Source organism: Camellia sinensis, chromosome 13, assembly GCF_055761805.1.
Source record: "Camellia sinensis isolate YWXY chromosome 13, ASM5576180v1, whole genome shotgun sequence".
Taxonomy (NCBI): domain Eukaryota; kingdom Viridiplantae; phylum Streptophyta; class Magnoliopsida; order Ericales; family Theaceae; genus Camellia; species Camellia sinensis.
The window spans coordinates 103,049,878-103,077,284 of record NC_138973.1 but is presented as its reverse complement, the minus strand read 5'-3'; the positions used below and the strand labels follow the sequence as shown (position 1 = coordinate 103,077,284).

The 27,407-nt window shown below is 41.5% G+C and overlaps 1 protein-coding gene across 1 annotated transcript; it reads right to left on the bottom strand.

Annotated features, from left to right (window-relative positions):
* On the bottom strand, positions 1-27,407 carry LOC145805598 (uncharacterized). The gene is made up of 5 exons (XM_082900763.1): positions 27,135-27,407; positions 25,793-26,633; positions 25,244-25,714; positions 24,042-25,157; positions 1-791 (listed from the first exon to the last, which is right to left on the bottom strand). The coding sequence occupies exons 1-5, from the start codon at positions 27,405-27,407 to the stop codon at positions 1-3; spliced, it is 3,492 nt and encodes a 1,163-aa protein (XP_082756889.1).

The following is a 27,407-nucleotide window of genomic DNA, read 5'->3' as shown; positions in this document are numbered from 1 at the left end:
TTACCACCTCACGGACAGTGGTCCCAGAGTTCTTGGAAATATCCGACACATGAGGGCTTCGTCGTCAGCATGGAGCATCATCGCTTGCTTGTAATGACGAATGTGATCAGTGGGGTCTGATTTTCCATCGTAGAAGGTGAACGACGGTGCCTTGAACTTTTTGGGTAGCACAGCCCTGGCAATTCGTCGCACGAATGGGTCATGTTTATCTTCCTCATCCGAATCATCACTTCTCCTTTGTCTATGCCGTACATATGGACTGCCTTCAAACGAGTTGGATACATCAACGCGCCCTTTCTTTCTAGGCTCCAGGGATGGTGAGTCTGAATCACTATCATTATTGCATTTTTGAAGTCGACGTTGGCGACCATCTTTTTTTTCTGAAGGTCGATCCCGGTCTTGGCATGCGGCTTGTTGGGACTTTGCCAGCTCCAAGGCCAAATCCTGGCGCAGGCGCTCATTCTCAGCCATCATGTTCTCCAGCCGCTGTTCATCTTGCTTTGCCTGATCCATAATCGTCTGCATTGTCTCATGCATTGAAGCTGAGGGTGAGGTTTGAACTACTGAATCAAAGTTCAAGGCACGTCGCGCAGTGATATTCTCTGGTCCCAGCATGTTTCTTGGAGTGAGGTCGTCTCTTGGTATAGTTTCGTCAACGACTATTGGAGGATCTTCTGTGACGCTCGCTATGAATAAGCTTGAGTATTCCCACAGACGGCGCCAATAGTGGAGGGGTAGGTTTAAAAATACTCTAGATTCCTGAAGGGCGTCCCTGATCTTTTGATTGCTACCTGAAAAAGGGATTAACACTCCGGTCAGGGGTGCTGGAATCAGCACTCCGACAGACAAGTTAGTATAGGTCTTATGTTTGCTTAAGTCTTAAGCTTCTTGGATCAGTTCTCACGTACCTTTTTTTGGTTGATGTTCCTGTGACGACCGGGTCTTTGTTTCTCCCTTTTTCTTCTTTCTTTCTTCACCTTGTTCTCTTTTATTTTCGTTGGATTGAATGTTTGGGAATGACTTTCTTGTTCGTATTTCGTTTGTTGTTGAATTTCGGTTGTTGCGGAGGGTGCGTGGGTGATTCCGAGTTGTCGGAAGTGAAGTTCGAAATTTGAGCTGCTGGGCCAGAACCGCACGTGCGGGGCCCAAGGCCGCACGTACAGAGAGGGGCCACTCGAGCGGTGGGTAGGGAAGCACGAGCGGTGAAGCTTGGCACCCAGAAAATTGCATTCTGAAATCGACACACGAGCAGTGGAGGTGGGCCGCACGAGCGGTGGAGGTAGGCCGCACGAGTGGTGGAAGAGGTCGCACGAGCGGCCAACAGGCAGTTCGTGCCCTGTTTTCTTATAACGTTTTGGTCCGAATGTAACACCCATTATACACATCTCTCTCTCACTCTAAACCCTATATTTCTCCTCATTCTTCCTAGAAAACTCCCTCAAACATCATAACTCTTTGATTTTGCAAATTTTGGGGTCAAGATCTTCATCATCTTCCTTCAAATCTTGAAGATCCAAGGTTAGGGCTTCACTTGGGTGGTGGAGATCCGAAATTTCCCTCATCTTTGAGGCTAGGTTTTCATCTCTCCTTTCATCAACAAGCTTGAGGTAGGGATTTCTTGAGTTATATATACTAGTTTTGCTCTTTGGATGTTAATTTAAAAATGTTCTTGAAGTTTTGTGTTAATTGTAGATTTTGGTTCAAAATATTGAGAATCTTGAATATGGGTTTGAAACCTCTAACTTGTACTACTTCTTGAGGGTTTCTCTCTATTAAACTCATGATGAATGATTATGATGGACCTTCTTTTAGAAAATGATGAAGTTTTTGCTTTTAATGAAAACCCTAGAAATTGGGCTTTTTGAGAAATAATGAAGATGTCTTGAAATGATTTATTTTCTTGTATCAATAGGATGTATGAGAGTTGATCTCACCAAATGTCTAGCAAAATAGCAACTTTTTTATGTATATATATATATATATCTAAATGAAGGCCCTCTTTTATAAATTCTTTGTTAAAAGCATATTTGTGTAGAGTGGTAAAATGGTGAGTTGTTGAGTGCCTTAAGTGTTGTAAAATGCCTAATTGTAAAGTAATGGGAAGCGAAATGAATTGTGGCATGTTAGTCATATTGAAAGTTTAGTCTTAACGAATTAATGTTGAGAAATGTTGTGGTGTGTCGAAGACACATGGCTATTATGTGAAATGAGAAAGCGTAATTATGCGTTGGAGACGTATGGGTATCTTGAAGAAGAACATGGTAAGGAGAAAATGAAAATGTGATGTTGAATATGGTTGTAGACATGTTTCTTTTTGTTGAATATAAAAGAAGGCTATGAGTTAGTAGTTGTTGCATCATATTCTCAATCGTTTTAATGTCACTATTGCATATCATGACATGAGTTGGAAAAGCATTCATTTTGAGAAAGATCATTGTAGTGTGAGCCAATGGAAATGTTTATGGGGTAAGTACGTTGGTAAGTCCGGATAGGAGATGTAGATGAATTTGATAAGTTGGCTTGAGTGTCCAGGTTGAAAGACCCGAAAGCCGCGCGGATAGGTGTCGAACCTTCCGGTTAGCACCGGTAAAAATGACAGTTTGGTAGTGCTCAAAGAGACTACTTGCAGACACCAGCCTAGGAATTACCAATGTCGTATTTACCGCCCCTGTTGATTTAAATGCTGAAAGTTTGAAATTGATGAGATTGCATAACATTATTGAGAACATGGTGGATTTAAAATAGTGCACTGAATATTATTGGGAACATGATGATTTTGAAATGGTGCATTGAAATAAGATTTTCCTTCACTATTGGCACTGGCATGGCATTACATATGCATTTTTAACATTGATGGTATTGGCATAACTATATATACTTTGTGAGGAATATGTACTGGGCTTTATGCTCACCCCTATAGGAATTGATGCAGGTAAAGATGTGGTGACCCCGCCAAGCTAAGGGCGTGGAGATGTTTCAAGAAGAGTAGTTTGACTCTTATTTTGTTGTGATATTTGTTGTAAGCCAAGGTCTAATGTGTTTGGGTTTGAGAGACCATTATGTGTAACCGTGCTATTGTCTTGGAACTTGTAAGCCCTTGAGGGCTTTATTTGTTGTGATTTAATGATTTCTTTCATATGCTACAGATTTATGTTCTAGTTTGTAAATAAATGTACAATGGCATGTAAGAATACTTGGTAAACATTTGGAATTATGCAAATGAATTTGGTTAATATCTCATCTTTGGAAGTGGGTTGATGTAATAGTTATGTGGGATTATTTTCAGGGCGTAACAGTTCCTCTATTTATATTCACTTTTGGACCTCAGGGTCGGGCCTACTCTTAATCTATCGTGTGATTGTTCACTCGGCCCCTTCTGTCGTATGCCAATTCCCACTCGGCACTTTGTTCATCTGGTTCTATGGCCGATTAGAATATTCGGCGTCTGGATCGTACAAAACGAAGCTGAATATAATATATATCTTGATTTTCTAAGTGTATACTCGGCCTCTCTGCATCCACCGATATTCGGCTCCCACATTAAATAATTTGTAGAGATTATAGTTAGATCCATAAATAGCAATATGCTTAGTATTATAAAGATCAAAATAAATTTTTAATGTGTTTTTTTATAATAAAATTTGATAATGTAATTAAACAAAACATGAATAATAATGATGCATTATATAATACTAAATATCTTTAGGCATTACTAAATTAAACAATACAATGGTCATCACCTACTAAACCTTTTCTCATAATAAAGATAAATAAATTATCCTTAGTATTCAATTATCAAAATATTAATACATTTAGTTTATCATCAAAGAGTTAGCACCATTAAATAAATATTATTTATACAACACGTAATCCAATATAAAATAGAAATATAAGAGTTGCATATTAAATTCCATATCACGTTTAGCAAATTGAACAACTCGGATTAAGGCAATCATAATTGTAATCAAATTTAGTTGATATTTACTTAATCGAAACTGAAACATGAGCTCGGATAAGACATATAAATAATTTTATGGTGTTATATACATAACAACTTTCATAATCTAAAATCGTTAACTATCATGATTTTAACAAATAATAACATAATGCGGAAAATAAATAACATACTTGGAGCAGCAATGCGAAACCTTCGAGTGATTCAAAATTAATTGAACATAAACCTAATATCAATATTAATGGAAAAAGATTTCTCTCTCTTGACCCTCTTTAGAATACGTTATATTCAGAATCATAAAAGGAGATCTAAATATATTTTTATAGGTAAAGATAATACTAGTTCCTAATACAATTATAACTCTACTTGCCCATCAAAGTAGGAGACTTGGAAACTCCAATCAGATAATAACTTGTAGTTTAAGATATGGAACTATAATCTTATTATAATTCATATTGCTATATCATATTGGTCACCATAATAACTAAATAATTAAATTTATGTCTCGTTTGAGAACATGCCTTTTTAGTAATTTTTTAGCTAAAATATGAGATAAAAAAAACTAGTACGTTTGGAATAACTTTTTAGTTTTTTACGAAAAAATGTGCAAAAAGTAGAGAGAAAAATGAATCTTTGACTTTTTGATATAGTTTATAGTCTTTTTGATTTTTTTTTTAATAACTTTTTTGACTTTTAAGCTAAAACAAACGAATGCCAAACGAGGCTTTAGTCTTACACTTCTAACTTATAGGCCTTAGGCCATCTATTTTGTAGGCCGTACATGTGCTATTTTTTGTAAGGGTTACAACCTTGTATGTAATGTAAGCCTGTGGGTATTTTCATTATTTATGATGTCATTGCTTGACTTTAAATGTTGTATATTCATTCCACCTAAATGTTAAATATAGGGTGTATGTAACTAGAGAAACTCATGTAATGAATGACACTATTATATCCATTTACATAAGAGATATCGCTTTTATTGAGATTATTATAGCCTTTCCTTTATTATTTAATTAATTTACTCACATGGGTTGGATCGTGAAAATTCGGGATGTGACAAGTGTCAAATATATTAACTCAGTGAATTACAATACGATTGTATGCTCGGTTTGTTTAGGTGAAAAAAACATTTTTCCAATGAAAAATTATTATTAAAAATATTTTCCGTAGAAAATATTTTCTTATAGGGAGCTTTTTTGATAAATCCACTTTCTAAGAGCTTTATTCCATCCAACCCATATTTTTTTTTACTATTCCATTAGGTCCTATTTGATATATGAAGACCAAAATACCCTTTTCATCTACTTATATTCCATTTAGTTCACATTATTTTCTTATGTTTCAATAAGTCCTATGGGTGACATAATTTCCAAAATACCCCTAATGTGAATGTTCACACCGTCAAGGTGAATGTTTATATCGTCAATGTGTAGGGGCCCCGCCCATGTCGATCCTCGTGGATACCCGAAAAAATTTGAGTCGGGCCAGGGCGGGCCCGACCCATTGACAATGTGAATATTCACACGTACATGTTAACATTCACATTAATAGGAGTATAAAATTGGCCTGCGTCCAGTGGCAGTACGAAACCCGCCGGCGGCCCATGGACGGCCCGGGGCGGGCCCGGTCCAGCCCGTTGACAATGTGAATATTCACATTGACATGTTAACATTCACATTGATAAGAGTATAAAATTGGCTTGCGGCCCATGGGCCGCCAAAACCCGCCCACGGCCAGGGGCGGGCCGTTGACAATGTGAATATTCACATTGACATGTTAACATTCACATTGATAGGAGTGTAAAATTAGCCCGCGCCTTGTGGTTGCCCGAAACCCGCCCACGACCCATGGGTGGCACGGGGCGGGCCCGGCCCGGCCTGTTGACAATGTGAATATTCACATTGACATATTAACATTCACATTGATAAGAGTATAAAATTGGTCAGCGGCCTAGGGCGGGCCCGGCCCAGCCCATTGACAATGTGAATATTCACATTGACATGTTAACATTCACATTGATAGGAGTGTAAAATTAGCCCGTGCCTCGTGGCTACCCGAAACCCGTCCACGGTCCATGGGCGGCCCGGGCGAGCCAGGCCATTTTTTTTTAATTCTTTTTAATTTTTTCTACCAAAATTTTATTATTTTCCACAAAAAAAGACACTAGGCCTCGGCGCGAGCTGGGCCTCGGACCGAGCCTTGAATGGGCCTTAACGGGGCCGATGGGCCAAGCCGGGCATCAAAGTGATGGCCCAGGCCCTAGCCTAGGGTCTCGAACTAGGCTCGAGCCTGGGCCCAAACGAGCCTTTCCCGGGCCGGGTCGGGCCGGCCCACAGGCCAAAAAATTAGACCTAGGCCCTAGCCCTAGCACAAGGGTATTTGGGCTTTGGATGGGCCGATGGATCGAGCCTCGGGTCAAGCCGGTGGGCCTGGGCCTAGCCTCGAGCTTAGGTCGAGCTTGGGCTGGCCTAGCCATTTTTGTTTAATTCTTTTTAATTTTTTCTACTAAAATTTTATTATTTTCTACAAAAAAATACATTGCGCCTCGGGCGGGCTGGGCCTCGGACCGAGCCTTGAATGGGCCTTAAGCAGGCCGATAGGCTGGGCCAGGCTTCAAAGTGATGACCTAGGCCCTAACCTAGGGTCTCAGACATGCTCGGGCCCGGACCAAAATGAGCCTGCCCCGGGCCGTGGGCGGGCTTCGAGCAGCCCACGTGTAGACGCGCCCGAACGTCACGGGAAAATCCCGTTTTGTTCATTGGGGCTTACTACAGTTTGGACTCAATGTCACAATTCTTAATCTGATCTCGCAAACTGCAATGCAAGATCGATGAATCATCAAAGAGTCCAAATCCAACAAATCATTTTGAAAAACTGATTTTTAGAAAGAAGTGCCAAACATGGACTGCTTTGTCAGATACAGAGTCGCCACCTAAATATTTTATTTTGGAAAATTTAGGAAACACTAACTCGTGCCTAAGGCCACGTGTCTGTCATCACCAAAGTTGCCTCGGCTCTGGAAGTTGGGTACGATTGGGGAAGGTCACTTCATGAGCACCCCCGCTCGCCCGATCAAAGATTGGCCTCTACTGACCATGATATCGAGTTTTGAAAACATTATGTGTTCTTATTCCGGTTTATTAGCCTAGAATTACTATGTGATGCGCACAGCATACAAGTATAGACTGGATCATCTAAGTTAGAACAAAACATCTCATGTTTGTTTTTTAAAGTGGTTTGCTACTCGCAAGTAGGCTAAAATGCGGATTTTGCCACCCTCAAGTGGGCTTAGAAAATATAGTGATTTACCACTCTCAAGTGGACTTAAAACTCACAATCAATAAATTATTCCAATTCAAATAATCCAACCTTCACCCACAGGCATTCAGGCAGTTATATCACATAAGCACATAGCCTCATGGTAAGCATGCTATCATGGCAGTCACTCACACACATGCAAGGATGTTAAAGCATAAACACTTACCGAGTACTCCGAGCCAAAGAAAGAAGCTAATTAGAAATCATGCATGAATCCTAACTATGCTAAGAATGCCTAATGCAACACATGCAAAAATGCAACTACAATAGGCTCGGCTATTCTAAGATGGCATATGAGATGCAACAATCGATACATATATTCAACTTGGAATTGAAATACAATGCAGTTAGCATGATGCGCCGAGCCCGGTGCATGCAATACAGATGAATGAATGCAAACATGCTAACATATAGATGCTAACTGAAACATGCTCTAAAACTAACCATCATAAGCTGGTAAATAAAAGGGAGAAAGACGTGGGGTTGGAAGACATACATCACACACACACACACACACACACACTTATTACAACATTGCCCTCTCTTGGAGGGTTCGAATAAATAATACAACACCGACTAACTAATCTAAGCTAATTAAACTAGTTATTACACAACCGAAATGAATCACGAATTGTAGCTAAATATTACACAACATTAATTAATTAATAAATTAACTAAGTAAGCAAGTAAACTAAATGAATACGGGCTACCTCGGCTCTGTTTTGGAAGACAATGGATGCATGCATGTTCGAGTTGCCTTGTCGAGAAATCCATCGTGATGCCCCGGCTTACCTTTGTTTGCAATTGAACTTAGAAAACTTGCGCGAAGCTCCAAGGAGATGAAACTATAGGGAAAGGCTACCGACCAACTATAGGCATTGGAAACCACCTACCAACCACCCTTGGTGGTGAAAACCAGAAAAGGTAGTCGGCTTGCCAGGAAACCTGGTCGGTTTCCCGGTTTCTGTATTTTCTACAACAAAGGCAAGAGAGAGAGAAGGCAAAGTATTTTCAACATATGTGTGCCTGACAACTCTTCCCGTCATTGCATCAGCTCTAGAGAGTGTAGTCCTCGATCCTCATGCCATCAATCATGCATCTTGACGTATGATGGCCGAGGAGTCGAAGTGCACGACTCAATGTGAAATGAATACACATGTAAACACCTAAAGCCAACAACTCTATCATGCGTATTCAAGAGTGTCGGCGACCCGAGAATCGAGACACGTTTCGTCACTTTGAGTACGAAACATCCCTCATTTCCCGTGTTCGGACTAACTCCTATCCCGAACACAATGCAACAAAAAATATGGCATGGCATATACAAATGCAACAACTAGCATGCAATCCTAAACGAAATGTAACTGAGACATGCAAACATGCAAGGAATGGCATGCAAAGGTGTAACTAGCATACGCAATGCTATGAACTACGAATGGCATACTCAATGCACATGACGCTATATAGCATACACAACGCACATATGACGATGGACATACACAAAGGCATAATCAAGGCACACTATGCCAAAATTGGGCTTTAGCGGCGGTTTTTTACCGCCGTTAAAAGCTGTAAAACCGCCGTTAAAGCCTTTAACGGCGGTTTTGTTACCGCCGTTTATGCGCGTGTCAGAAAAAGTACAACCGTCGTAAAAAGGTAAATTACCGTCGTTAAAAGTCGACCAAAAACGGCGGTAACATAGGACCAAAAACGGCGGTTTTTTACCGCCGTAAATAGGTTCAAATTTTTCAAAAAATAATTCTTTCTTCTTGCCTTCCCCAAGTCTTGAACCCTCAACCTCTCATCCACCCACACTAACTACTCTACCATAGCCACTCTTCATGAAATATATTCCTTAAATAAATATTTAAACATTACTTTTACTTTATTGTAGATGGCTTCGCCGGAGCTTGCCGGAGTTTTGCCGGAGCACGCCGGAGTTTCGCCGGCAAAGACCGCCGTCATTAACGGTGGTAATGATTGGGCATTAGCGGCGGTTTTGTTACCGCCGTTAAAAGTGGGCATTAACGGCGGTTTTTTAACGGCGGTAACAAAACCGCCGTTAATGATACCTTTAACGACGGTTTTCGTTACCGCCGTTAATAGTACCTTTAACAACGGTTTTCGTTACCGCCGTTAAAAAAATCGCCGTTAATGCCCTGTTTTGGCGTAGTGGCATACACAATGCGACGATAAAGCATGCGACAATATGGACATGGCATACACAATGCAAGATAGACTTAAACTAAAATGAATGGGCCTCAGCCACACTCAAATTAGTGGCCAAACATGATGAAATTAGGCAACAAAAACACATGCAAACATGTACAAATGTAAGGGACCAAACCTAAGGCAACAAATGCAACTCTACCAAAGCATGGCAAATGATGAAATATGGCATACAATCACGCATTTTTCAACTCTGAAATGACATGCAAGATGGTCCCGAATCATGTAAACACCTCACACAATGCATGCTAAATGGCCCGGATACCGAAACTAGTGAAGTGCATTACACTAGAGGTACACAAAGCAATGCTCAAATGACCCAACCAAGCCTAAGTAGTCCCTATGCAAGTCCAAGACAGTGGGAAGATGGCCTAAAATGATGGCTCAAAATGCATAGAAATGAAGCTTATGCAGTGGTCCATAAATGAGGTATTCATGCACAACTCTCAAACACGTTCAAAGAATGGAAAACATGGGAATATGACACGAGTATAGGCTCTAAAATGACATGCTCAATGGCCCCAAAACATGAAAACACCTCAGTATAAGCATGCTATAGGCTTCAAAACTCAAGGCTAGGCAAGGGTATTACATTACAACCATGCATAGCAAGCATCATTCGACCATGAGGCATAAAAACAAAGCTAAGGCAGACCAAAACATGCACAAAATCAGTCTAAGGCATGGCCAAAAAGTGCTAGAATCAAAGACCAAAATAGTATGCAATACAAGCTAGTGAAGAGGGTTTACACTACAAGTATATGAAAAATTCAAGAGGTCACTAAACCAGCAAAATTCAAAGGTATGACATGCCAAATAAATCCCAAAAACTCATTGAAACATGGTCAATGCATGCAAGAATGACATGCTCCTTTGATAGGCTATAAAGAAGGTTATTCTACACATGCAAGATGAACACCCAATATGGCAAAAAAAAGCTCTGGACAGAGCCTATGCAGGTCCTAAAACTCAACAAAAGTGGCCTGAAATATGGCTTGGAAGCATGAAAATAAGGGCTCCTCTGTTAGGCCAAATATGCTAGAAAATAAGACAAGGAGAGAATGGGTCACCCCTCTCTGATTTTGGCACTCAAACAGCATGCTAGCCACTAAAAATCCACTAGATTTCAGTGGCTAAAAGGCCAAACAAAGGCCAACACAAATGCTCTAAGGCATGGCTCAAAACAAGGTAAAATGAAGCATGCAAGGGGGTAGATGACCCCCAATAACAAAGTGACCTTAAACAAACATGAAAAGGACCTCAAAAAAAGACTTTTTTCAGTTTACACCAAAGCTCAAATATGCTTTCAAGTATGGCTAAAAGATGGAGCAAAATAATGCTTAAATGAGAGAAAATGTGTGTTTCCCTTTAAGCTCAGCAAGACAGTAACTTTGAGGTCAAAAACTCAGACCTTCAACCTCTGAAAATGGCCTCCAAGGACCTCAAAGCAATGGTGGAGGTGTTAGGCTAGGCGGTGGTGTGCAATAGGCCAAGAACCAGGCAACTTTTGAACCAAAGTGTAGAGATATAGGGAGAGATGTATGGTATGCCTTCAAACAAAATCTGAACCTTTACCAATGAGGAAGAGGGTCTCTCTTATAGCCAAAGGGGTCCAAAGCTTCCCAAAGAAGCTAAAAAACAAGTTTGAAGATCCTCTATACACGTGTATAGAGGATCCATTCTGTGCCTTCTAGCTAGCACAGCTGGCAACAACTCATAGAGACAGAACTGAGGGAGGCAGGCCGACCAGTTCAGGTGGTCGGCCAACTACTTCCCCTGGCCAGCCGACCAGTTCAAAAGGTTCAAGTCAAAAAAAGGTGGTCGGCCATCCCATTTGGTGGTCTCCACATTGAATGCAAGCTAGTGGTGTGATGGGAGACCAGCAATTGTGGCCCAAAAATGAGAGAGACTAGTTACATGTCAAGAAAACTGGCCAACGGTAGAAAAGTGGTCTCCAAGGAGAAAAGGTGGTCTCCCACCCTTGTACCACCTTCCAAACATTGAAAACAAGGTCCATACCAAAAATGAACCAAGACGGATGCAAAACGAAGGTTTGGGGGTCAAAACGAGCAGCCGGGTGCCCCGAAAACAGGCTGTTAAGCATCGAAAGTGGCGTGCGACCACAAAGGTGGTCTCTCGGGCCACAGTGTTCCTCTAGAGAGAGGAAACAAGGTGTGTTCCAAAAACTATGCCAAACGGAGAAAGTTAAGCGGTCCCAAACCGAGGCGCACGGTCGACGGCTCCGAAAACCGGAAACTGGTCTCCAAACGGGAAAAGTGGCCTACGACCACGAAAAGTAGCCTACGGCCACTAAGAGATGTTCTACGAGACCTCTCCCTCTCTTTGGGAAGAGAAAATAAGACCTGGTTCGCAAACCGAGAAAAAGCACAAAAGGGTCCTGAGGTCCGAGGGTAAGGCTCTCAGCCGAAACTCCGAAACCCCAGAACGAGCACAACATGCACCATCACCGAGCACTCAATCGATGACGTCTGAGTCTTAAGGTTGGTCAAAAATAGGGTGTCTACACCACGGGCCGCGGGCCAATTCTACATTCCTATCAATGTGCATTTTAACATGTCAATGTGTATATTCACATTATCAATGGACTGGGTCGGGCCTACCTCGGGCCGCGGGCAATCTTCGGGCAGCGGGCAAATTTTATACTCCTATCAATGTTAATGTTAACATGTCAATGTGAATATTCACATTGTCATGGGTCGGGCCAAGCCCGCCTTGGGCTACGGTCGGGCTTCAGGCCGCCCATGGGCTGCGGGCCAATTTACACTCTTATCAATGTGAATGTTAACATGTCAATGTGAATATTCACATTGTCAACGGGCCGGGTCGGGTCCACTCTGGGCCGCTGGCCAATTTTATACTCTAATCAATGTGAATGTTAGCATGTCAATGTGATTATTCACATTATCAACAGGCCAGGCCAGGCCGGGCTGGGGCCGCCCATGGGCCGTAGGCGGGTTTCTGGCAGCCACGAGGCGCAGGTTAATTTTACACTTCTATCAATGTGAATGTTAACATGTTAATGTGAATATTCACATTGTCAACGGGCCGAGCCGGGCCAGGCCGAGCCTGCCCTGGGCGGTGGGCGAGCTTTTGGCCGCCCATGGGCCGCGGGCCAATTTTATACTCTTATCAATGTGAATGTTAACATGTCAATGTGAATATTCACATTGTCAACAGGCCGGGCCGCCCATGGGCCGTGGGCGGGTTTCGGGTAGCCACGAGGCACGGGCTAATTTTACACTCCTATCAATGTGAATGTTAACATGTCAATGTAAATATTCACATTGTCAACAGGCCGGGTCGAGTCCACCCTAGGCCGCTGGCCAATTTTATACTCTTATCAATGTGAATGTTAACATGTCAATGTGAATATTCACATTGTCAACGGGCCGGGTCGGGCCCGCCTTGGGCCGCTGGCCAATTTTATACTCCTATCAATGTGAATATTAACATGTCAATGTGAATATTCACATTGTCAACGGGCCGGGTCGGGCCCGCCCTGGGCCACTAGCCAATTTTATACTCTTATCAATGTGAATGTTAACATGTCAATGTGAATATTCACATTGTCAATAGGTCGGGCCCGCCTCAGGCTGCCCATGGGCCGTGGGCGGGTTTCGGGTAGCCACGAGGCGCGGACTAATTTTACACTCCTATCAATGTGAATGTTAACATGTCAATGTGAATATTCACATTGTCAATGGGCCGGGCCAAGCCTGCCCCGGGCGGCGGGCGGGTTTTTGGCCGCTAATGGGCCGCGGGCCAATTTTATACTCTTATCAATGTGAATGTTAACATGTCCAAGTGAATATTCACATTGTCAACGGGCAGGACCGGGCCCGCCCCGGGCCGTCCATGGGCCGCGGGCGGGTTTCGCGTCGCCACGGGACGCGGGCCAATTTTACACTCCTATTAATGTGAATGTTAACATGTCAATGTGAATATTCACATTGTCAACGGGCCGGGCCCGCCCCGGCTCGCTGGCGAGTTTTAGGCCGCCCACGGGCCAATTTTACATTCCTACCAATGTGAATTTTAAAATATGAATGTTCACATCATAAAATTGCTAACCGTTCAAAAAATATTTACAAGAGTATCAAAATTAAATATAAGGGCATAAGTGTCCAAGAAAATAGTGTAAATCAAGAAAAAAGACTTTATAGAATAAAACTATACATACATGGGACTAAATGTGTTAAAAAATTCCTTCATGAATTTCTTGGGTTAAAACATTTCTAAATGAGATTTGTCAATAATTTGCCCTTTCTTATATTCTTTGTGACCTTGATACTAATGCACTTCTGCTGGTGGGATGGTGATGGCAGTGAGGTGGAGGTGGAGATGGCAGCGGTGGTAATATGGTGCTATTCGTAAGACTCCGATTTAAAAAACGTTCTTCACCTTCGGAAAGTTTAAAAAAAAAAGAAATCTGCCCTGGCAAACTTGTTTTCATTGACCATTATTGACTTCTTTTTTTTTTTTTTTTTTTTTCATCATACCAAACACCAAAATGCAGAAAAATTCCTTTCAAAAAATATTTTTTGTCAAAATAAATATAGCTGTAGTTGAGTTGTAACTTGGAAGTTGGAACACATTGCATGACCAGAATGACCCATGAAAGTAACATTTGAAATAGATGAATGCCAACAAATGAATGGACAGAGAACACCCAGTGATGAAGCTGCAATTTATCACCAACGATCCTCTAGAGTGCAATTTTCCTAAAAAACTGATGTGACTTGCCAGTAAATCTCAACCACACAATGTAACACTTTAAGAAACTTTAAAAAAAAATCACTCTAGAGGATCCTTGCCCGCAATTTATAGTCTTTTCTGTAACCAAATATATACTATAGGTCTGCACGTCTATTGACCACCCAACAAAAATAAAAAGAATTAAAAAAAAAAAAAAAAAAGGGTTATGATTATAAAGCAGAATATATAGGTCTATCACAGCTAGCTTAGGTCAAGCTTAGGCAGCCCAAATTTCATTAATCTTGTGCACGTCCTCTTTCCCTAAGCCCTCCTCCAAACCGCGTCCCAGCTGTGACCATTCCACATTTCTTTTACTTTCCTCCCATTAACATTCTTATGTCATTGTTATCATATGACTATTTTCCTTTTTGGTCCAATCAAATTGGAGCTGAGATTTGCCTCCCTATTAACTTTTCAGAAAAATATTTGGGAGCTCTAAATTGGGAGCACTAAAAGAGTTTTAGAGAGTGGGTCCCACTGACTGATGTGATGTTTTGGCCTTAAATTTTTTTTTTTTTTTTTTAATTTCCACCTCATTAGTGGTCCATTAATGCTCCCAAATTAGTAGAATATATCATTGTTGTAACTTTTCATATTTAACTAATTGTGTCAAATATTCTACCATCAACCCCGAAATATTGATAAATGTATTAACCCGAATATGACATGATTAACACATTAGTAGTGTTTAATAGGTAATAAAGGTTTCAATCAAAAAAGAAAAATACTATAATCATAGAAATTTTAAACGAGTTTTCATCATAATGATGTGACTCACAGTAGTTAAATATTATTTTAATATTACACTATTTTAAAATGAAAAGTGTCAACATTATCATTTTGTATATAAATTATGTATATATATATTTTTTTTTGTATTTATATATCATTGCTCATTAAAAAATCAACTAAATTAAGAAACAAATCAAATTATAAAGAACATATAAACAATAGAAATAGGTTAACAATTCACATTTCTTTATATGCATTGAGGGTAGACAATATTATTGAGTATAGTGAGGTTAACCGTGTCAAATTAGAGTTACAAGAGGTTGATACTTGTAAAATTTAATAATACATCTAATCATAATAATAATGCTGTTGGCTACATATTTTGTAAAAGCCAGTTACAGTTCGACACGTGGCATAGTAAGGGTAATAAAGGAAGGTTATTCAAGCCTTTAATCCTGATCGTACACGTGACAATAAACATTGGTCCTCACATGATCCGAGTAACACTAGATCAAATAAACGGGATGCAAGATGACGTGTCTTCAAACGGTTACTCATATTCAAATCTAAGTACAAGAGGGAAGCTTAACTGCCAGTAATGGCGTAATGGAGCTACTTGTAAGGAAGCATGACCAGCGATCATGGAGGAGCAGTTCGACAGTTCGAAGTGCAGTTCGAAGGTCATCACTGACGAGTATAAATAGCAGGGTAGCCCCCAGAAAGAGGGACGGACTCAGACCATACAAACCAGTCATTTACTTCATATATTTTCTTTCCAGTCATTTACATTTCCAGTCCTTAAATACCTGTTCTTTAAATACCTGCACTTTAAATACTCGCACTGCACTTCGATTCATAGGAGTAGCTTCAAGTAGATTCAAGTAGATTGCTGTTGTAAACCTCTCCGAGGCTGAGTTCGGACCGTTGTAAGTGTTCATTTTTATGAAATACTTCAATTGTTCTTCATATTACTGTTATTTCTCTTAATTTCTCCTAAGTCAAGCCACCAGTAAAAGTCCTCTTCATTGAGGCTGAAAAGAACTAAAACACAATCGTCTGATAATTGGTTGGCAATTATAATTTCTGTAAGGACTGATTGATCCTTGCTGGCACGCTCACATTCACAAAAATACCCTTCGAAAAGCCAAAAAGCCAACATATATTTTTGGCACGCCCAGTGGGACCTAATTAAAAATGGCTAGAAGAAGACGACAAGGAGAAAATGAACGCTTCGAAGAAGGCGTGGAAGGAGAGGTAGAAATACCAAATCCAGAGGATAATGTGGTAACACATCCTGTGGAAACTCCTATATTGTCAGAACCCATGGTCGAGCAGACCAGTACTTCTGGACAAGAACCATATGTTCATATTATTGGACAAAACCAAGGAATTGGACCGTCCACTATGCCAACAAATCCATGGGATGGTTTAGTGAATGCCATGGGACAACAACTAATGAACACAATGGAAAGGTGGGCAACATCCTTTTTGGATCGAATGAATAACCACCAACCAACAAACACAAGACAAACGGAGGAAGTTGTAAATGTCCCCCAACAAAGATTGGCTAGAGAAAAACAGCCTATGCAAGTTAATGGTCAAACTAGTACCCAAAACTTTGAAAGACCATCACCTCAGTCTTGGTATGAACCCATTTCAAGGCCTATAGCAGGCCAAAATACCTCAGCACTTAATAATGAAGCCACACAAGTTGGTGGATCTGGCCAAGTACAAGAAATTGGTGTAAGAATGGTTACAAATCCTATGTTCGAAGCCATACCTGGCACAAGAGGGTACACCAATCCCTTATTCGAATTTACACCCGGGGGGTTGGAGGGTTTTCCTACAAATGGTAGAGACACGACACCTGTCCCAGCACCTGTTGCAGGTCCTTTCGCAGGTCATGCTCAAAGAGGTTACCCATACCCTCAGCAGCAACCTGCACCGCAAGGACAACCAGCCCCAAATTTACCACCTTATGGACCAAGAGGACCACAAGCACAAGTTTATCCACCAAATCCTGTGTTTGCTCCTCCAGTAGTGGTTCAGCAGGCACAAAATATGGTCCCTAGAGACCAGATTGTTGATATTGTTAGGGAGATATGTGGACCAATGGCTCGGGGGGTCCAGACTCCTATATACAGAAAACCATACCCAGAATGGGTAGATAGGGTACATGAATACCCAAGGGGATTCAGGATACCAGATTTTACCCTTTTTTATGGGACTGGAAATCAATCAACGATAGAACATATTGCTAGATTTGCTGCTCAATGCGGTGAATTCACTAACCATGATTATATGAAACTGAGATTATTTCCAAATTCCCTAACGGGAGGAGCATTTGTATGGTACATCAACCTTACACCTGGCTCCATTCAAAATTGGCAACAAATGGAAGAGGCATTTCATGCCCAATTCTTCCAATCAGAACCAGAAGTATCTATGGCAGATTTGGCTAGGTTGAGTCAAAGGCCTGAAGAAAAGGCTACTCAGTTTATTGCCAGATTTAAAAGGGCTCGAAATAAATGTAGAGTCATCCTGCCAGAGCCAGAATTCGTCAGATTGGCTCAAAATGGTTTAGAATTCAGGCTTCGAAAGAAGTTTGATTCAACTGAATTCAGAGATTTGGTCGAACTGACCTATAAGGTGTCTCGATATGAAACATTATTAGAAGAGGAACAAGATCGAAATAATGCATCATATAAGACATATTATAGAGATCCTAATTATGAAATAGATGCAGCAGAGATTGTAGGCAAAGAACCTGTAATCTGTGAAGCATTAATTCGTAAGGATACAACTATAGACCAGCAGTTTAAAAAGAAAGACTTTCACAGAAAATACTCTTTCGATTTAACAAAAGCAGATGACATCTTTGATCATTTGCTCGCGGCTAATTTCCTTAAGTTGCCTAAAGGAGTAAAACTACCATCTCCGGATGAACTGAAAGGAAAAGTATACTGTAAATGGCATAATTCTTGGTCTCACTCGACTAAAAACTGCATTGTTTTTCGAGACAGGATCCAAGAACAGATTCGGAAAGGAAGTTTGAAGTTCTCAGCTAAAACAGAAAAAGCCATGGGAATTGACAGTGATCCCTTTCCAGAAGTTGGAGAGGCAGCAGCCAATGTCATTACATCAGATTTCCAGAACTTGTCCTTGACAGAATTGGAGGAAGTCAATGTGCAGATGCATGTTGCTAATCAAACCAACGTCAAGAAGAATACTAGAAGACTACCAGTTATTGAACAAGGTTCCTCACACCAGATGGAATGTTCTGATGAAGAGTCACTGGATGATGATTCTTTAGAAGCAGCAGTGATACAGAGAATGTGCCCCAGGTGCAGACTCAGTTACAAGTGGTTGAAGGGGCTTCCAACTGATGGGAAGCAATACTACAGGGATGTTCAGAGACGTCCTAAATCAACCAATGCTTACAACAAAAGGCCGTATCCGGCTAGTGATAGGCAGAGACCACCAGTGGTTGAGCCTGTGGTAAACAGAATGCATGACAAAGGCAAGGAACTCTTGCATGAATCCAGACCACATAACTATTATAGAATGCAGAGTAGCCATTCTGAAAGAAAGCTGGAGAGGAGTTCAGTCCATGGAATCAAAGCCAGAGATTGGCTCCCTAGATCAGTTTCACGCAGGACAGAAAATGGTCACCCTTATCGAAGGTCTGAACCAGATTCAAAACATGAGGACAAAACCAAGCACTTACCTTCACGGCCAGTTTCGAAGATGGCTTCGAAGGTGGAAAAAGGCAGGTCAGCTTCTGAATCAGTAAGCTCATGGGTACCTGGGGTCCCGGATTGGTTTGTAATGCAAAACAAACCTAGGGAGGTACGTGCTTATGGAGATACTGTAAACCAAGGCAGGATGATCAAGCCTCCTATGGTGGCTCCGAACAACTGGATACTGCTTAAACACCCAAAGACGAGGGAACCCGACATGATCCCAGTCATCTCAAGATCACAGAGGAGAAAAATTCAGCGCAGGTACACCCAGTACCAAAAGGATCTGAAGGAAGGTGGAGAAAATTCTTCATCAGTCAAAACGGAAGGGAGGAAGAACCTAAAATCAGACCATGCTCCAAAGCCAGTTCCACAGAGCACAGTGGTCTGCAGCCGAGAACAGTTGGCCAAGGTTCATTCTGAACTGAAAACCAGAGAAAAGGCCAGTTTGGTAGGGTTGGAGAAAGCTCTGATGGAAACAGATAGTGAGACTGAAGAAGAGATTAGCGTGAGTCAGAAGAAAGAGGTTGTGGAGGAAGAGATGTTTGAAGCCTTCATGGCTGAGCAAACGTTTCTGACTAAAGAGCCAGTTGAGAAAAATCCTTCGAAGGGATCAGTTAGTGATGAAATACCAGAATGCATCATGCAGGATGTTTCTGAGGGAGTCAACCAAAGTAACCAAGAGGGGAAACAAGTACAGCCAGCCATCCAGTTTGGCTCGTTTCCCCCAGTATCAGTAAACATGGTGCACATATTGCCACAAGAATTTCAAGCTGGAGATGAGAATCAAGAGGGGCAGGAAGCTGACCCAGTTCAGATCTCCAGTGAAGATTCACAAGCAAGTATGGTGCAAGATAACTTCGAAATGGTCATCCCGATGGAAGATGGATATGAGAGTGAAGAGGTGGTAAGCATCAATCTATCATATCCATTTGAGTACCCCTCGGATTCGATGACACAGCACGTCAGGCCCTTGTACATCAAAGCTTTCTTTGATGGGGTACAGCTGAACCGAGTCCTAGTAGACAATGGGGCAGCAGTGAACCTACTCCCGAAATCTTCTTTGAAGAAACTAGGGAAAAAGAATCCCAGGTTGATACCAACCAGCACAACCATTGCTGGATTTGCTGGAGATAAACAAATGGCTCAGGGGATTCTACCCATTAATTTAAGTGTGGGAACCAGGGATTGTATGACAGCATTTTTCGTAATCGACAGTAATGCTAAATACAATGCTTTGCTTGGAAGGGACTGGATCCACACTAACAAGTGTGTGCCTTCTTCTTTACATCAGAAAATCATGATGGCCTTGGGCAATGGAGAGACAGAGGAGATCGACGCAGATCCTCAACCCTTCATAGCCTGTGCAGACTTTGCGGAGGCTAAATTGTATATTGAGGGAGTGACACCTCTCAGTATACTGATGAAAGATGACAATTCAGCCGAAGTGACGGCTGATGAAGAGGTGACACACCTGAAGCACTTAGTCCAAAAAAGTGCTGATGAAGAGGTTGTCCTTAGAGATGACAATGATGCCTGGTTATAGGCAAAGAGAGGAATCACCAGAAGCCAAGTCCTTGGCTTTGATCAAGTTTTCAGCATTGGACATAAAAGCAATAGTCCAGAAAGTTCAGGAGCAAGAGAGAGAGGCCATGATAATTGGCTGCAAACAGCAGCAGCAACAGGCTAGAGTCTTGACTCTTGGTAAGTACTGTGCCTTGGACATTGAAACAAAAGTCCAAGAAATACAGGAAGAGGAAGCCTTGTGGACAGATTTTGTCTATGAGGAGGAGGGCAGAGATATTGAACTGAAGAACTTAGGGGCAGAACCAAGCTCGAAGATCACTTCAAAGGCAGCAGAAACTAGAGGGAGTTCTCATGCACAAGATCCTTTAGAAGAAGTAAATCTAGGGGAAGGTTCTGTACAACAGCCCACTTATGTAAGTGCTTGTTTGAATGATCTGGACAGAAACCAGCTTTTGGTTGTTCTGAAGAAATACAAAGATTGCTTTGCATGGTCTTATAATGAACTACCAGGATTGGACAGGTCATTAGTGGAACATAGGCTCCCTATGAAGCCTAATTTCAGGCCCTATAAGCAGAAACCAAGAAGGATGAGTCCAGAAGTAATTCAGAAGGTCAAGGAAGAGATCCTTAGACTCCTCAAGGCAGGTTTTATTAGAACAGCCAGGTATGTTGAGTGGCTATCTAATATTGTGCCTGTAGTCAAGAAGAATGGCAAAATGAGGGTATGTATCGATTTCAGAAATTTAAATCTAGCAACTCCCAAAGATGAGTACCCTATGCCTATAGTGGACTTGCTGGTAGATAGTTCAGCAGGTCACCAAGTCTTGTCAATGATGGATGGGCATTCCGGCTACAACCAAATATGCATTGCAGAGGAAGATATCCACAAGACAGCGTTCAGATGTCCTGGGAATATTGGCACCTTTGAGTGGGTTAAAATGCCATTTGGTCTAAAGAATGCTGGAGCTACATACCAAAGAGCCATGAACACTATCTTTCATGATCTTATTGGAGGATATCTGGAATGTTATATTGATGATATTGTAGTTAAATCCCAATCCATGAAAGAGCACCTGTTTCACTTAGAAGCAGCTTTTGAAAGGATGAGGAAGTTCAAGTTAAAGCTCAATCCTCTTAAATGTGCTTTTGGGGTATCATCTGGAAATTTCTTGGGCTATGTTGTTCACAAGAAAGGAATACAGATTGATCAGAATAAAGCCAAAGCAATCATCGAAGCCAAACCCCCATCAAGTAAGAAAGAATTACAAAGGTTCCTTGGGCAGGTTAACTTTCTTCGAAGGTTCATTTCTAACACTGCAGGGAAAACTAAAATATTTTCTTCCTTGTTAAGGCTGAAAGATGAAGAGGAATTTGTGTGGACAGCAGAGCATCAGATTGCTTTCGAAGGTATCAAGGCCTATTTGGCTAAACCTCCAGTGCTGATGCCACCAAAGGGGAACAAGCCCTTGAAGTTATACATAGCTGCAGCAGAGGATTCATTGGGAGCTTTCTTAGCCCAAGATAATGAAGAAGGCAAGGAGCAAGCTATTTATTACCTTAGTAGGTTTTTAAGTTCGTGTGAATGTAAATACTCAGCTGTTGAAAAGCTGTGTCTTGCTTTGTATTTTGCTGCAATAAAATTAAGATATTATCTTTTGCCTACAACTGTCTTGGTAATTGCAACCACAGATTTGGTTAAATATATGTTATCTAGACCAATGTTGAGGGGAAGAATTGGCAAATGGATACTTGCCTTATCAGAATTTCATCTAGAATATGTCCCTCAAAGGGCAGTAAAAGGGCAGGTTTTAGCCAATTTCTTGGCAGACCATCCATCTCAAACTGAGAACCAGGAGATCATGGAACTTGGTATGACCAGTGTTGAGCCATGGCAAATGTGGTTCGATGGGTCGAAAGCAAATGGGTTAATTGGAATTGGTATTGTAATCAAGTCTCCACAGGGGACAGAAACTACCCATGGTTTTAGAGTGGATGAAGCTACCTGTTCCAATAACCAGGCTGAATATGAAGCCTTAATTGTGGGACTAGAGATTCTTATTGGATTACAAGTACATGCAGTTGACATATTTGGGGATTCTCAATTGGTGATTAACCAAGTGAAAGGAATTTTCAAGTGTCAAAGCATAAGTATCTTGCCATATTATGTTGTTGCATTACATTTGCTTTCTCAGTTTCAAATAGCAAATGTAACCCATGTTCCAAGATTCTTGAACAATAGAGCCAATGATGTGGCTCAAAAGGCTTCGAACTTCAAGAGAAGGGATAATACCCAAAGGGACATAAGCCAAACAACATATCAGAGATTAATTCAACCTTTGAATAAAAGGAATGTGATCTTGGAAGTCAATCATAATGACTTACAAGAACAAGATTGGAGGCATCCAATAATGCAGTACTTGGCTGGTCCATCTTCGAAGGCCAGTAGAAAAGTTAAATTGCAGTCTATGCAATATATGATATATGGTAATGCTCTCTACAAAAGGGGGGGAGATGGCTTATTGTTGGAATGTCTAGGCCCAAAAGAAGCATTAACAGCCATGGCTGAGGTTCATGAAGGCATCTGTGGTGCTCATCAACCTGGTGTAAAAATGAGATGGTTGCTTCGAAGGCATTCCTATTATTGGCCAACCATTCTTAAAGACTGCATAGAATATGCAAAGGGGTGTCAGGCATGTCAAAAGCATGGCACAATAAGGCACGTGCCCATAACTGACCTACATGCAGTAGTAAAGCCTTGGCCATTCAGAGGGTGGGCCATGGATATGATGGGAAAAATACACCCACCTTCTTCGAAACATCATTGTTTCATTCTAGTGGCCACTGACTACTTCACTAAATGGGTCGAAGCTAAGCCATACAAGGCTGTAGACCAAACAGAGGTTATTGGTTTTATTAAAGATTTGATCCATAGATTTGGAATCCCGCAAACCATAACAGTTGATAATGGAACTGTGTTTGATGGGAAGATGGTGAAGGCTTTTGCGGCAGAATTTGGAATTAGCCTTGTTAATTCCACACCCTATTATGCACAAGCTAATGGTCAAGCTGAGTCATCCAATAAGTCCTTGAAAAAAGGAATACAAAAGGTTGTGGATGACAATCCCAGGGATTGGCATAACCTATTGTTGGATGTTCTGTGGGCATATAGAACCTCACCGAGGTCAAGCACAGGGGTCACTCCTTATGCCTTGGTGTATGGACATGACGCAGTCTTACCAGTGGAGATTAATGTCAAATCTTTGAGAGTAAGATGTCAAGATCAATTGAATCCTGAACAATACCATCAAAGTATGTGCTTAGAATTAGAAGGCATAGATGAAGCCAGAATTTTGGCATTAAATAGCATTCTTTTCCAAAAGAAGAAAGCAGCCGAGAATTATAATAAGAAAGTCAAACACATTGGCTTTGATGAAGGTGATTTGGTATGGAAGACAATACTCCCAATTGGGATTAAAAGCCATAAGTTTGGCAAATGGTCACCTAATTGGGAAGGTCCATATCAAATTCATAGGGTTCTGCCTTTCGGAGCATACCATTTAAGAAATTTGAATGGTTATGTACATCCCAAAAAGATTAATGGCAGATATCTAAAACCTTATTTTCCAACCGTTTGGGAGACACAAGGGATAGAGTAAACACCATATGCAAAAACACAAAGCTTGTTCAAATTATATTCAAAATAGTGTGCTTTCATAAAGAATCAAGTACATTATGCCACAAGTTGGCCCAAAAATCATTACAATGCTTTAATTGTTTTTGTACAATAGCTTTCCTATTACTAAGGGAAGGAAATAATTGAATAACTGCAGCCATGTTTTCTTTTCGATCAGCCAGTCCTTGATTGGTGATGTGCAATTTCTTATCAGTTCGAACCAAGGCTTGGTTTACTGCAGCTAACTCCTCTTCGAGCTGAGCTTTCTTCTCCAGAAGTTGGACTCGAAAGTGGGAGGCAGAAGAGTGTTGTTCTTTCAGAGTTGATACTTCAGTATGCACCTGAGAAACAAAACTCTGGTCCTTAACCAGCTTATCATCCGCAGCTTTAGCAGCATGGCAAATGTTGAGATAGAAATCAATAGTAGCTGCAGCCTGAGATAGATGACTTGAAACACTCATGGCAGACTGCTCAGCAATGTTACAGCATTGAAGGAACCCGTTCCTGATGATAGGCCTTTGTAGAGCCTCGAAGGGGATCCTCGAAAAGGAAGTCAACAGTTGCAAGCATGTGTCCAAATCTACTAAAGGTACAAAAGGCTTGTTGCTGGAGGAAGGAGAACTCTCGAAGATTTCCAAAAGGGAGTTAGCCAAGGCTAATGGCTCAGCTTCAGTAGTAGAAGTAGGAGAGGTAGAAGGAATGTCAAAAAGACTAGCTAGTCTTTCTTCAAAAATGTCTACCTCATCCCTTGACATGAAGGGCATAGAGAGTGTTGTGGTGGAAGACACAAAGGGCTGCATAGGGATGGGAGAAACAGATGGAGCATCTTTGGCAGCCTCTATGGTCTTGGCCACCAGCAAATCAAGTGAGGAAGGGCTGGAAGTAGGCATTGGTGATGAGTCATGAATTGGAAAATTATCGGCATCCCCTGAAGGAGAATCAACTGCCATGCGAGATGAAGTAGCAGTAGGAGGAAGAGTGAGGATCGAAGAAACAAACTGAGGCAGATCAAGAGTCAAGAAAGGGAGGTATGGCTCTAAGCCAAGGAAAAGAGATGCAGGGATACTCGGCCTCGGTAAAGACGTATCGAATATAGGCTTAGGAAGTGGGAGCGTGATTTGAATGGTTTTCACGCGTTGCATCTGATCAACTTCGACTGAAATTGGGGAAGTTTCCGTTGGGAAGATTAATGCAGTGGTCGTTGCTGTAAAAAGAAGAAAATGTGAGGTAATGTCAAGTCTTAGTCTTGAAAAGTCGACAAGAAAAGAATAAAGGCATGCAGAAACTTACTTGTCCCAAGGAATTGTTGCTGCTGCCTCTCCTCAGCTCTTTCAAGAACAACTATGGCTTTGGGATATTCTTGTTCTACAACCTCATGGATGGGATCTTCAAACGAGCTGGTAGCTAGAACAGTGATCTTCCTCCTCTTTTCTATTACTTGAGCAATTGTCTCGGAATCAGAATCTTCGGTAAAATCGGAAGGAGAAACGGTAATTTTTCTTCTCCTTTTCCTTTGAGTTGGAATCATTCGCTCCTCCATTGTCTTCTCGACCTTTTTAGGTTGGGGTCCAGACTCTTCAAAAGTGAGCTTCTCCTCTTCTTCCCTAGCGGCTATCCCCTCTTGAGCCAATTGAGGGTCTCTTTTGTTTCTTTTCAAGGGAGACTCCTGTTCTTGATCATTTTCTTCTTCCTCCATCTCTGGAAGTTCAGTTTTTTCCCTTTCTAGCTCAAAGAGTCTCTTCTTCTTTTGTTGTTGACCACCTTCATAAAAGAAGGATTAGAGATAAGATAGCAAGCATTATATGAAGAGGTTAGAGAAAAGGAGAAAGGGGTACATACTTCGAGTGACTCTGGGAGGAATTGAAGCAGCAGAAGTAAACTGAGTTGTAGCAGTTACTGTAATTGGAATAGTGGAAGAAATGACAGTCTCAGCTTCTTTGGGCTTGGGCACATCCAGCACCTCCAATAGGTTTTGAGAGGAGATGGCCAAATAAACTTCCATGTTGCTCACCCACCAATTTTGATATCTCTTCAATGCAGTACCATGAGGGGAGAAAGGGATGAACTCAAAACTGGCCAAATCATCCATAAACTTGAAGGTTGCCTCTTCTAATCTCGATTTTCGAACCTTCAAATCCCTCTTAGTAAGACTCAGATTGGTGTTGCTGCAAAGAGGTATTGGAACTCCTTGTGTGAGGCCAAATTGTCTAGCAAATTGAGCAGGACAATAAGGCTCAGCTATGCATTTATAGGCTCTGGGGTTGGTGGTCCCAATAAACAGTTCCCTAGGGATCAGTAGGGAAGCCCACATATCTTTATGAATAGGCAAAGCACAGAGCCTATCACTAAGGAAGTGATTTAACCAGGTTGGACCTATGCTAGCTTCGAAGGGACGGAAACGATGATCAGGAAGAGCAGCTGGTAGTTGATGAAAGAAGGAGAAATAAAAGGCAAAAGTAGCTGGATAAAGTGAAGCATTGGCCAGTTTTATGCCATGAGTGAGGGAGTGTAGCCCAGAAAATTTAAGACATTTGGATTGTAGTTCAGAAAAATAGGCAAAGAGCCAAAGCTGAAGAATCCAAAATGGTCCCCCTTGATTGGCATCTAGGGGTTTCTCACAAAAGAGGGAACAAACTCCATATACATGACCCAGAATGTATGGGGCTAAGGCTATTCTTTTCTGCAAAACCAAGGCTTTGGCAAGAGGAGCAAATTCGAGCATGATTCTTTGGGAGGAGGTGCAGAAAAGAAATTTGCAAAGCCAATATAATAAAAAGGAAAAGAATTCCCTATCAGTTACTGGACCCATTCTTTTGTTCTCGACTCTAACAAAATCACTGTAAGATACATTAAGAGAGGGGAGGGAGAAAGGGACTACTAAGTCAGGAAAATCTGGTGTGATGGGGGTACCAATGGGGGATACTCCTAATAGGTGGCAAATATCAAGAACAGTGGGAGCCATCATCCCACACCTAAACTGAAAGAAATTGAAAATAGGGTTCCAGAAACATAAAGCAGCGGGGATTAGAAAAGGGTCTTCTGGGATAGTTACCCTAGATAGTCGAAGAGCATCAAGAAGGCAGAGTTCTTGAAGGTCCAATGTCCTAGCAGGGACAACTCGGTCGTACCATTCTTGCCACTCTGGTCTCATCGTGGGCCAGCATCGGTGAGGACGATTGACTTTCCAGCCTTGCCAGTCGAGACCACCTTCATACAGAAGGCATTGATTCTCCAAGCGAGGATAGAGGGCGGGAAGCTCGGAAGGGATCTCCTTGAAAATAGGTCCTAGCACGTACTCTCGCTGCACATGGCGACGAGGGATAAAGAAACGCCCATCGATAGCACTTTTCTCATCACCCTTGTATTTCTCACATTCAGCATCAATAAGCCGCTTCAAAGCCACAGATGAGCTTACGCGCTCTATGGTCGGAACTTTTGATGGGGAAGAAGCCAT